This window comes from Astatotilapia calliptera, chromosome 7 (assembly GCF_900246225.1).
Source record: "Astatotilapia calliptera chromosome 7, fAstCal1.2, whole genome shotgun sequence".
In the NCBI taxonomy this organism is placed as follows: Eukaryota; Metazoa; Chordata; class Actinopteri; order Cichliformes; family Cichlidae; genus Astatotilapia; species Astatotilapia calliptera.
The window spans coordinates 26,449,507-26,461,246 of record NC_039308.1 but is presented as its reverse complement, the minus strand read 5'-3'; the positions used below and the strand labels follow the sequence as shown (position 1 = coordinate 26,461,246).

General features: G+C 39.7%; 1 protein-coding gene across 2 annotated transcripts in view; it reads left to right on the top strand.

Annotated features, from left to right (window-relative positions):
- sardh (sarcosine dehydrogenase) overlaps window positions 1-11,740 on the top strand; it is a 60,964-nt gene that overhangs the window by 770 nt on the left and 48,454 nt on the right. The window contains exons 1-8 of one of the 2 annotated variants that reach the window (XM_026174124.1): window positions 816-913; window positions 1,570-1,759; window positions 2,220-2,356; window positions 2,579-2,757; window positions 3,961-4,140; window positions 4,541-4,664; window positions 4,881-4,981; window positions 10,342-10,446. In XM_026174124.1, coding sequence (XP_026029909.1) covers window positions 1,575-1,759; window positions 2,220-2,356; window positions 2,579-2,757; window positions 3,961-4,140; window positions 4,541-4,664; window positions 4,881-4,981; window positions 10,342-10,446 — 1,011 coding nt within the window. In that variant the 5' untranslated portion in view covers window positions 816-913; window positions 1,570-1,574. Of the gene's footprint in view, window positions 1-815; window positions 914-1,569; window positions 1,760-2,219; window positions 2,357-2,578; window positions 2,758-3,960; window positions 4,141-4,540; window positions 4,665-4,880; window positions 4,982-10,341; window positions 10,447-11,740 lie in introns of those variants that run through there. The other variant, XM_026174125.1, reaches the window with a different exon arrangement.

The following is an 11,740-nucleotide window of genomic DNA, read 5'->3' as shown; positions in this document are numbered from 1 at the left end:
TGAGGTGTGGTTGGGGTGTGGACAGTAGTTGTGCTTTTGTAACGTTGAGGTATGGACAGCTACACACTGAGGCTTTGAGCCTCAGTCCTGCCTGTTCACATTTTATTCTGTAAAAACTAAATTTTCACTGCTTTTATGACCTTTTTAGTGGGGAGAACATAGCTAGGATTTAATGATTTAACAAATCTTTTGAATCCTTTGTCCTCCACAATGCTAAATGGCTGGGAGTCCTCAATCACCATGCTGACCAGGTCTTCATCTATTTGAGATTGTTCTCCTGAGGAAAGACAATAAAGATAAAGCACAAATATAAATATCACACACGTAACTTATAACAGTTGTATAATATTGTTATATCATTTAGTAACATTACTGCATCCTATATTATCATTGCATTTGATGGTCACTGCTTGCTCCAGATCGTGTCCCCTTATTCATGCAGCCTTTGCTAAGATGGATGATTTTGTTAATCCAGGGCCAAGCAAAATACTTTAAAAAGTCAAACAGCTAATAAATTGTAACCACAGTATCATGAAAATAATCTTCTGTGAATTTAATATTGTTAAATAAGATCAAAAGCACACAGGGAGTTCGGCTCATCTCTCCTGCTTCTCACTCATAAACCGCAATACGGACTTCACAACGACCTCATCAAATCCCACATTTTTGATGAACTTTTATGTGTCAACCGCTGGCAAAGTTCGAACCACTAAACCAGCATTTACACCCGCTTGGAGTCACATTTATCTCCCATAATGAGCGCTGCGTGGCGCGAAGCGTCTTCCGACACGTGAGCTCGACAATACGTCCTCACCATAAACCCACTCCCTTAATTCTGGAAGCAGCCCCTCTCACTACTTACCTCTTTCCTCGAGTGTGTTTCCGGGGCAATCTTGGACAAGCGGAATCGAGCGTAAGTGCGACATGAATGTACATCCAAAAGTTGCTGCATTATGTAATTTGCATGCTCCGTTGTTTGAGATCGCAGAACTTCACGCCACGTTGCTACCTGGAACTGCTAATGTAGTTTCTTTTATTTTGAGACTTGTCGTTTCCAGGCGAGCGCACTCTGTGCATCGCGTTCTGTACGTTATTGCATAAATTGCACATTTACCCGCTAAAAGCTTTGTAATACGCATTAAGTGCGGGGTTATTTAGTGGTGAATGTGCTGCCGTTTTTGCGCCCAGGTGCCCAAAGTGTTTTTTCCAAAATCCTTGTTTGGTCAAACTATTGGTGTTTGCACGTGGCTGAACATTATATACTCGATCCGCCAAGTCTTGCCCACTAGATTTACTAACCCTGCGCAAATTTGCGTAAATTCCCCTGAACCTGAGTATAATAAAGTTATTTACATTTATTTTTCAGTTATTATGGTTTTCACTGGGTACAAAATGTTGCAAAAAAACAAACAAACAAACAAACAAACAAACAAACAAAACAAATCCTAGCCAGAACAAGCAGAAAATACTTCAGAAAAGAGTTTTTGTACATAATGACTTTGTTCTGAAACCTTGAGTGTTACAACTTAAAACTTAAAATGTCCCTTTGTGTTGTCTTACTGCACACAGGGGTCATGGCCTTCCTTAGGAGCGCAGTTTGGCGAGTGTTCTCAGCAGTGAGGCCTCCTCTTTCTCCGCTGTGCCGGACAAGCACTCGGTCCTACAGCTCGGAGCCCACCAAGGAAAAGAGTGTTCCCTACGAGAAGACACTCAAACAGGAGGATGGAGCCTCCTCAGGACCCACTAAGCCATTACCCAGGTTAGATTGGGTTTTGAATGGATAAATGGATTGTGTGGGAATGTTTTCAGAAATATATTCTTAAGATTATATGCAGTGACTTTATACATAAACAGCTGATTAATCTAATGGTTGAAGTGGTGGATTAATACGTGATTGTGAAGAAAAACTAGTTCATGGAGGAATGGACACAGTGATGTACAAGTTCTGAACAGAATATAGATGCTCTGTTGATACTTTGCACTGGGAAAGGTTTGTATCAAAACAAGAGTGTTTATTGTTCGTTTAATTTAAAAAAAGGAGTTATTGGTCATTATTGTTGCTGTAGTTTAAAGATTGGAAGCAGGGGGAAAGAAAAAGGGACTGTGTTGCACTTGTGAATTGATAAGTTAGTGCTAGCTCACAGGCTGGTTGGTTACCTTCATATGTCAAGAGTAGCATCAGCCTTTTTAGTCTTTTCATATACCTCCTCCTGCCTCAGGTCAGCTGATGCGGTGGTGATTGGAGGAGGAAGCCTGGGCTGTCAGACCATTTACCACTTGGCCAAAATGGGAATGACTAATGTAGTTCTACTGGAGAGAGACAGACTGACTGCTGGCACCACCTGGCATACTGCGGGTAACAGTCTGTAACAGTACAGAGAGCTGTGTTTGCCTGAAGTTATACATCCTACTTTAATAGCAGCGTTCTAATAAGAAGTTTTAAGAGTAAATTAAGCACTCTTTGGTAATTTTGTGTAGTAATTATTATCAAGTGTGTTCACCTGCATGTGCGTGATGTGCGAGACGCTCACTAATGTCCACTAAGTTTTTTGCACTCATGTGTCCCTCTGTTTATTAGGCCTCCTGTGGCAGCTGCGACCCAGTGATGTTGAGGTAGAGCTCCTGGCCCACACCAGGAATGTGATTAGCAAAGACCTAGAGGAGGAGACGGGTCTCCATACAGGCTGGATCCAGAACGGAGGGCTCTTCATTGCTTCCAACAAGCAAAGACTTGACGAGTACAAGCGCCTCATGTCGGTAAAGACAGAGACATGTTGGTTGTGAACATTATTAGGAAAGCATAGATTCACTGTTCAGTAAACAGAGGCAAAACACATGAAAATGTGTTTGTATTCATTGATCAGTCTGTTGATCAGTTGTTGTTGATCAATGCTTATGACAATTTTCATATTAATGATGAGGAAACTGACCTCACAGCCCAATGTTCGTCAGTGGTGCTAGTTTCAGTCATTAGTTTCAATCATTATGCAAGTGAACTGTTTATAAGGTTGGGGAAATCTCCGCTCAGCTCAGACTTGAAGAAGCAACTTGGATGAGTGACGAAGCATTTATTCTGCTAAAAACGCTGCATCCGAATGAACAGAATTAACTTTTTGGGATACAAAAGGAGTCACACAAACACACAAAGACTTCAGATGGAGCAAGTACTTCTGTGACAGCAATTAGACAAGATGAAAGTAAATATTATCCTTAGTCAAAATTGTTTGTTTTCTATTTAGTTCACAGTGCTTCAAGAAAAGGACGCTTCATTTCAAAGTATTTGAGTTTGTAAATCAGTTTGATTGATTTTATGTATATATTTATGCACATTTACCCATCTGCAACAGGGAAATCTTTTTTTATGCATGTAAATGTACTAAATATTTCTGAGACTGAGATAGTTGTTGGTGAGTAATGTCTCATAAATAATTCTATTCTTCAGGTAAAGGATCCTGAAGTCAAAAGCACCAAAGAACAAGACATATCGGCTTAATATGTGTGCACTACAGACATGGCCTCTACAGGATGTGTTTAGGGAACACTCTAGTTCATGAAACATTCGACTGCTGCTCCTCCTTGGGGCTTTTAAATGTAAAATTGATTGTGGGTTTTCTAAAAAAGTTTTTTTTACTGCTTAACATGAGGTACATGAGAGAGAAAAAAACTTAATTTACCTTAATTGTGTGTGTTAGATTTTCAAAGTTCACAAACAACACTACTGTTCCCTTTGCATATTATAAAACTAATACAGAACGCTATGCTGCCATAGCGGCAGACTCAACTTATAGTTACAGTATTGAAAAGAGTCTTTCTGTTTGCTTTATCATGAAGATAAAGACTTTGATATGATTTAAAATGATGGCAGATTTTTCTCTAACCACTTATTTGAAATTGGAACAAAGGTGCCTTTAAAGTAATATTTACATTGAACACGTCATCTCCCCATTTTCTTTTTTCTAGCTGGGCAAAGTTTATGGTATTGAGTCCCATGTCCTTTCACCGGCTGAGACGAAGGACCTGTATCCTCTGATGAATGTCGATGATCTTTATGGAACACTGTATGTTCCAAAAGACGGCACCATGGACCCTGCAGGTACCTGCACAACCTTGACCAGGGCAGCCACTGCCCGAGGAGCCACGGTAATGTCTACTGATCTGCTAAATGCCTCTTTAGTTGATGGCCAGCTTTATTCTGTTTCTACCAATAGATTTCAGTGTGTGTGTGTGTGTGTGTGTGTGTGTGTGTGTGTGTGTGTGTGTGTGTGTGTGTGTGTGTGTGTGTGTGTGTGTGTGTGTGTGTGTGTGTTTTGACTTAGCATGTCTTTATATTGTGAACAGCCCAACTACTACACTACATTCTTAAGCTTTGCACAAATGACTCACATGTTCCGTTACTTTTCCTCTGTAGTAATAAGTAAATACGAGGCTTCTCCAGTCGGACATCTATACGTCTGTAATATTACTCGACTGATTCCCTGTGCATTGTACTTGCATGGAAAAAAGTGCATACAGCATTTCAGTTTTCCATTCTTTAAATCAGGTGATCGAAAACTGTCCTGTAACTGGCATTCAAGTGCGAACTGATGATATTGGTGTGAAGAGGGTAAAGGCAGTGGAGACACAACACGGAACCATTGAGACACCTTGTGTGGTGAACTGTGCAGGTTTGCTGGCTTTCTTTTTCAAAGATGACAAATCCACAAATGTAACACAGTGTAAAGCAGTCTTTATGTAACCTGCAACTGCTCTCCTGATGTAAATGTATCCTGTAAAAGTGAAATCGCAATGAGCAAAGGAAAATCCATACACTTTTTAAGGATATTTGTTTGGTGTTAAAGGTAACACACTTATGACATTTTTGCCTTTCTGTGTTACCGCAGGTGTGTGGGCCACCAAGCTGGGAGAAATGGCCAGAGTCAAGGTTCCTCTCATTGCTATGCATCATGCCTATGTGGTAACAGAGAGAATCGAGGGCATACAGGTATGACCACCGTTCCTGGAGTCAGTGCTATCAGCTAATGTCAGAAATTGCCTCAAGAGGCTTTACCAGCCTGTAGATCCCTTCGTGCCTTTAGACCATTTGATTAAATGAGGAAGACTTTCCTAAAAAAATCTTCAGCAGGAGGGCAAAAAAGGATTGAAGAAGTCCATAAAAGCAGTCGAGGATGGATACCTCTTAAAGTCGCAGCATTGCAGATTTACATCATAAATATTCAAAATGACAAACAAAAATTGTAAAGATGTATGAAAAATGACAACCCGTTCTACCTCCTAAAGCCACGTCCCGAATGATATTACAAAAATATAAAGTTAACGTTTTGTTTACATTTTTAACTTATTTGCAGTAAATGCTGCATTTGACAATGTTGTGTTACTAAGACATCATTGAATAAAAGAGGTGTTTCATTTTAATACATTTTTTTTTAAATTTGTTTGTGAGTTTCCTTTTTACAAAGCAAGTTACTGTGATTTTAATAGGTTTACCAAATCTTCTCCGGGGGAATCATGAAGAAAGTTCAACATGCCCGGCTTTGTTTTATTTGGCTTTGCCAACATTATAGTGAAGCAATCAGGATAAGTGGGCACACAAAGCTGTTTATCAACTTGAAAAGTTAAACCAGGGTTTTGGAGTCTAGCTAGGATTGTGTTCATATGAAAGGGGTGTCTGACCAATCATAAACATGGACAGGTCTGCTGGCAGCAGAAAGAGAAAACTACGATTTTAGCAAAATGCTGTATGAAGAAGTAAAACGCATGGTACAGGCTGTAAGCAACAAAGCTGCTGCAGTGCAGAGAGGAAAGGCACTGTGTGTGTTTGTGTGTTTTAAGTGCCTTAATCTGTATTTCTGGAAATGATCTACTACACTGATAAAGTTTAATCTCTGTGAACCCAGAAAGGAAAGTGACCAAAAACACTGACTGTTACTTACAGTCAGTGTTTTTGGTCACAGGATATCAGTTCTCTGTCATTAAAACATGAGAAAATCTGATAGATTATAATTGTTACTCTGTTAAATTAATAGTTAATGTGTTTAGGATACTTTAATTTGTATTCTTTCAGCTACAGCCCTGGTGTTGTGTAACAGTGTGAGAGCAACTATAGAATAGAGTAGGTGCATAAGTTTAAATCTATTTAGCATTTTCTCTAATGCACACACAGTAAAGTATGGATATAGGCTCAAATATTTGCATCCACTCGCTTAAATCTTTTAAGAAGTGGTGCTGAGGGTTCTACAATGTCGTTTAACTTGAGGAGGCCAAGGTCTATTAACTTCTCATTAGTGATCATGATTGACTATAAAAGTTAGTTTCTCTTTACCAGCATAAAGTGGATTTGTTTGACAGCACTCACTTGTTTGACTAATACCCAAAATAATGGGAAAGTCCAAGGAACTCTGTGAAGATCTAAAGAGAATTGTAGAGTAACACAACTTGTACATAAGTAAAAGTTTTTCTCATGTGTCACTGAGGCCTAGAATAAGACCCAAGCTGTCACCCTCAGGTAAAAAAAAAAATTGGTAAGGGTGTTTAGGAACAACCCAGGAACCCTGTCGTGAACTGGAAACTGCTGGAACACCAGCTCACTGTCCACAGTGAAGCCAATCTGAGAACTTAGAGAATGCCGACCAAGAAAGAGCGGTGAGTGCTGGCCTTGTCAAGTTAAAAGATATTGTCAAACCTTCAGCGCCACTTATTAAAAGATTTAAGTAAATGTATGTGTATTTTTTTACCGTGTGGATTATTGAATTGAATTGATATACCTTTTATTAGTCCCACAAGGGGAAATTTCATAAGGCTGCCGACCTATTGCACGCAATGGCGGCACCATCTTACCCTCCGACCATACATACATTACACAAAACATCACATGGGGAAGACAGGTCAGAGAGGTATAACAATGGGAAAATGCACCACACGAGGAAAGATAAGGAGAAAAAAAATAACTCCCCCCAGACTGAGCTCCAACAGGGAGATCAGTTTGATTCCTTCCTTAATTCTTCGATAAGTCAGGGCCAAGCCAGCTCCGATTCGCCAGAACCCTGTTACCATGGTTCCGAATACTGTAGGTAGATATCTTCAGCACTCAGGCTCACCCAAGCCCAAACTTCTCGTTGAGAAAGGGGTGTCAATTGCATTTAGGGACCAGTTGATCCAATCCATAATTCCTCTTTTAGGTTTTAGAGAACAGACTGTGAGAGAGTGTTCCAGGGAAAAGTAATACAAAAAACACGAGACTAGACAAGGACATAAGAGGCTAAGCAGGGAAGCTAAGGAAGAGGAGGAGAGGAGAAAAGTGCGACCGCCTTCGTCAAGAGCAAGAGCAGAAGATTAGAGAACATCCAAACTAAATTCAAACGTGTGCACCAAGTTCTCTTTCCTTCATTGAAGTCATTAAAGATGTATGCTGTACAGTGTTTCCCCCAGGGGTTAGTTACCACAGCGACGTACTCTCATGAGAGTTGACGTGAAAAACAACAGATTGTTTGCCAAAAGCGGGCGAATGTTTCAAATAACTCATTTCCTTTCATAAATACCAGACATATTATGGTATTGTTTCACTGCTACTTGGTGGCAACTGTTGCACGATGGTGTGTATTTAATGGCTAATTTATAAACAGTTTTTCAAGGTGGAGGAGGGTAATTCTGTCTGCATTAAGGTTATATAACCAGTAGGGGGCACTATGACCAAACAGATTTTCAGCCTGCGATGGCCCAGACTGTTGTTTTATTGTTTGCAATAATTTGTAATAGAAAAGTAAACAGAATAATTTGTGTGTATCTTTATATTAATGGGATGATATGTGAACCTGCATCTACTGGGGAAGCCCCTGTGTGTGTATACTTTATAACAGATGTTCACATGATTCACTGTATCTCTGTGATTGCGAGTCTTACGACTGTTAGATTAAATTAGTGTACACATGCATGACTGTGCTCATCTTCTCGAGGCTGGTGGTTGTAGGCGGTCTGTCAGCTCCCCTGTATTATGTAGTTTAAGAGGAGCTTAACCAGCATTACTGCTACATCACGTTCACAGACGTCAGCCCACACACAAAATGACACACTCGCACACTTGGATGTCAGGAAATCTGTTCCCACCAGAGTGTGCAACTTGTCAGGTCAAACATTTCATGTCATCTGTGTGCCTTTGTGTGACATGTAACCTCCTGGGAGGCTGTGGTGGCTTTAAAGTAAGGGGAAAAGAAACCATACCAGATTGTGTGAATACATGAAGGACAGAAGGTAGTGCAATGTTTAGTATTGATCACATGAAGGAAGCTGGCAGCTGCACTCAGTGCACAAGAGAGGGGAAATGAGCAGTTTGGCTTTTGTTATTTGGAGTGACCGGTTTTTAAAATGTCAGCTTGTTCGCTGGTATTTTGGTTTTACCCGGAAAACCAGTTGGTGGGTAGAAAAGACCTCCATAGTGACGTGAATACAGATGAGACAACATACCTAAAATGTAACTATTTATTGAACATTTTTGCATAAATATTTATTAGAACACAATGAAATGATTACATGGTATGTTAGACACGATGCTGTGATGCATAAAGAAATGCTTTGGTTTATTAAGATAAGTCATTGTATGGACGACTGCTGCTGTAAACATTTTTAAGGCTGTTTTTTAGTCCCATGTTGTGATGCCCCTTTTGTACAGCTCTTAACATCTTATAAAAATGTAGCACTAAACAAAAGTGCACTTGTCTTTATATTCAGCTTCCAAGGAACCAGACTTTATTATAATTATTTAAGGTAGGATTTTTAGACATTTAAAAAAAAATCTTGACTGGTTTTTCATTCTTTTTTTAATCCAGTCCTTTTATCTGACTATTTCCAGATTTTTTTTCTTCTTCTTTTTTAATCCACTTAACCAACTGAACCCACTTAATCACTCAAGCATTAAAAAGGTATCAAACTCTAGGGATTAACCAGTATTGTGTCCACATATATTAGACAACTTAGCAAAGACACATTTTAAATTGTATCTTTAGGTGCTTTGTTTCTAGCAGCCTGTTGCAAGAACACATGAGGTCATAAAATCAATAAAAATGCCAAAGATAACATTTTGATAGGAATTAAACTGTATTTTTGGCACCAACAAGGTGATTCCCAAAAAGCTATTAGCTGAAAACCTGGCAAATGCTGACATAATGTGCAGTGTATTCTTAAAAATTGGTGAAGAAGAGGCCAATACTATCTACAGGAGATGAGCAGTATCTGAAAGTCATGTACTTAAGAAGTAGGAAATATCCAGCAAAGACTTGACACAGGACCTGAGAGATGCATCTAACCCTTTAGTTCACCGAAGCCTCATCAGTAATGGTCTCAGTGGAAGTTTGGCTGTCAAGAAGCCATTGTTAAAGAAGGGAAATATAGGAGAAAAGGTTGAGGTATGCCAAATTAAACAGGAGCATGACCAAAAATCAGAGGCAACAGAGCTTATGGAGCGATGACAAATTGCTGTCAGCAGGTACAGAAGAAGTCAGGAAAGAGAGACAAAAGTAAGTGTCTACATCCATCTCTAAAACAAATTGGAGGCTCGCATTTCAGCGAATGGTATTGGGGATGTTGTCAAAACGTATGGAATTATAATTGCACTTGAATCCACCATGCAGTATCAACTGGAAAGATTGTGGCAGCAGCTTCGTGTTTTTTAGAATGACAAGGAAACTCACTCTTGTCCATGTTTCAATAAGTCACTGCACCTGTTTTCCATTTTCCTTTAGAACATAAAGAAATTATTAGCAATTTAAAATTTTTATGAATAGCTTTAGACCAGCGGTCCCCAACCCCCGGGCCTTGGACCGGTACTGGTCCGTGAGTTGTTTGGTACCGGGCCATGAGAGTTGAGGCTCAGGTGTGAAATGTATGGTTTTCAGGGTTTTCAGCGTTATTTTGTTATTGTTTTTATCGTTTACTCGGTCTTCCTGGGTCTTTTCACGTGTGTTATGAATAAATCTTCTTTTTTTCGGTACCGGTACTAGTTTTATTTTGTTGTATTTATCCACGACACCTTAAAGTCCAGTCCGTGGAAATATTGTCGGGCATAAACCGGTCCGTGGCGCAAAAAAGGTTGGAGACCTCTGCTTTAGACAGCCTTTGGGATTTCAGTCTCTGGAGTCTATCCCATCCATCCCTGAGCTCTTGTGACCCTGAATTGGATGTGCGATGAAGAAATTCACTCAATGGAGTGAATGTAGATTTTTATGAACTTGGAGAATTTAAACAACTATTTGGTAATAAAATTACTTTTTGTTTTTTTTTCATAAAAACCGTCCTTAACTGATTGTGTTCTCATTCCTTCGTGTTTTGATCCGTTCACTTTCATCTTCCCAGAACATGCCAAATGTCAGGGACCATGATGCGTCAGTGTACCTGCGCCTTCAAGGTGACGCTCTGTCTGTGGGCGGTTATGAAAGAAACCCCATCTTCTGGGATGAGGTAAGCTTGAATGTCATCCTGAGGTTAATTGTCAGATTCTCTTTCTATTCGTTTCAGTGAGTGCTGTGATAAAAGATTTAGCTTTGCTCAACAAAAAAAATCAAATACTTTAATTAGGAAGCTGAATAAACTCATCCAGTTTATATACTTATGTGTCATTTTGACCTCATCTCTTATTTACCTTGTCTATTACTTTCTGCTGTATTAGTTTGGAGGTCAAACTGTATTCATAACAGCAGTCAAAACTCTGTGTGTGTGTGTGTGTGTGTGTGTGTGTGTGTGTGTGTGTGTGTGTGTGTGTGTGTGTGTGTGTGTGTGTGTGTGTGTGTGTGTGTGTGTGTGTGTGTGTGTGTGTGTGTGTGTGTGTGTGTGTGTGTGTGTGTGTTAATTTTAAAGGAAAACTGTAAAAAATATTTAACATTCAGGGGAAATTGTTATTTGTTTTATTCCAAAAAACTGATATAAAGACTGATAGTTTGTGACCATCCTGCATAGCTTAGCATTAAGACGGAGGTACTATGAGAACAGTTAGCAGTTTTCTTCCATTCTTTATGATCACATCTTTTTACACTCCAATTTTGCTATTTCTCCCATAGTTTGCAGGATGCTCAGACTTGGTTTTAATATATGTATCCTATTTATTTTATTTTTTTTATGTTTTAGTTGTTTGTCTAGGAATCTGAATTCAGGATGTTTATGTGTGCTTAGCCTGAATACAGAACAACAGTAAGCCACTAATCTGGTTCTGTTTAAATTAGAGATGGACCGATCAGATATTACGTATCGGTATCGGTCCGATACTGACCTAAATTACTGGATCGGATATCGGAGAAAAATAAAAAATGTAATCCGATCCATTAAATATCACGAAAGCACCTCACAAAACTTGCAACACCCCGTAACTCACCTCAGAACGTTAGCACGTCGGAGCAGTATGCATCACGTGATAGAGCGGCTGCCGCATGCGAGACCTGTCGGTGGTCTGGATAGCATGTGGAGCTTCGCTAGCAACCCGGCATTTCATCTCCGACAAAGTTATCCCCGAGAGAAGTAAAGCAAGTGTGTAAGTCCATCTCTGAATGTCTGTAAAGCATTCCTGCGTTAAGCTTAACAAACGATATATGGAGCGACTGCCTCTCCGGCTGCTACTTCAATCATGAAACTGCTTAACGATCAGCTGATCGGCTTTTCTGTCGGGAGTCCGTGTCTCTGGTTTGTTTTTGGCCCACTTTGCACCAGAAAGAGGAAACCAGCGGCTGAACAACAGCAGAACGTTTAAGCTTGATAAGCTGTT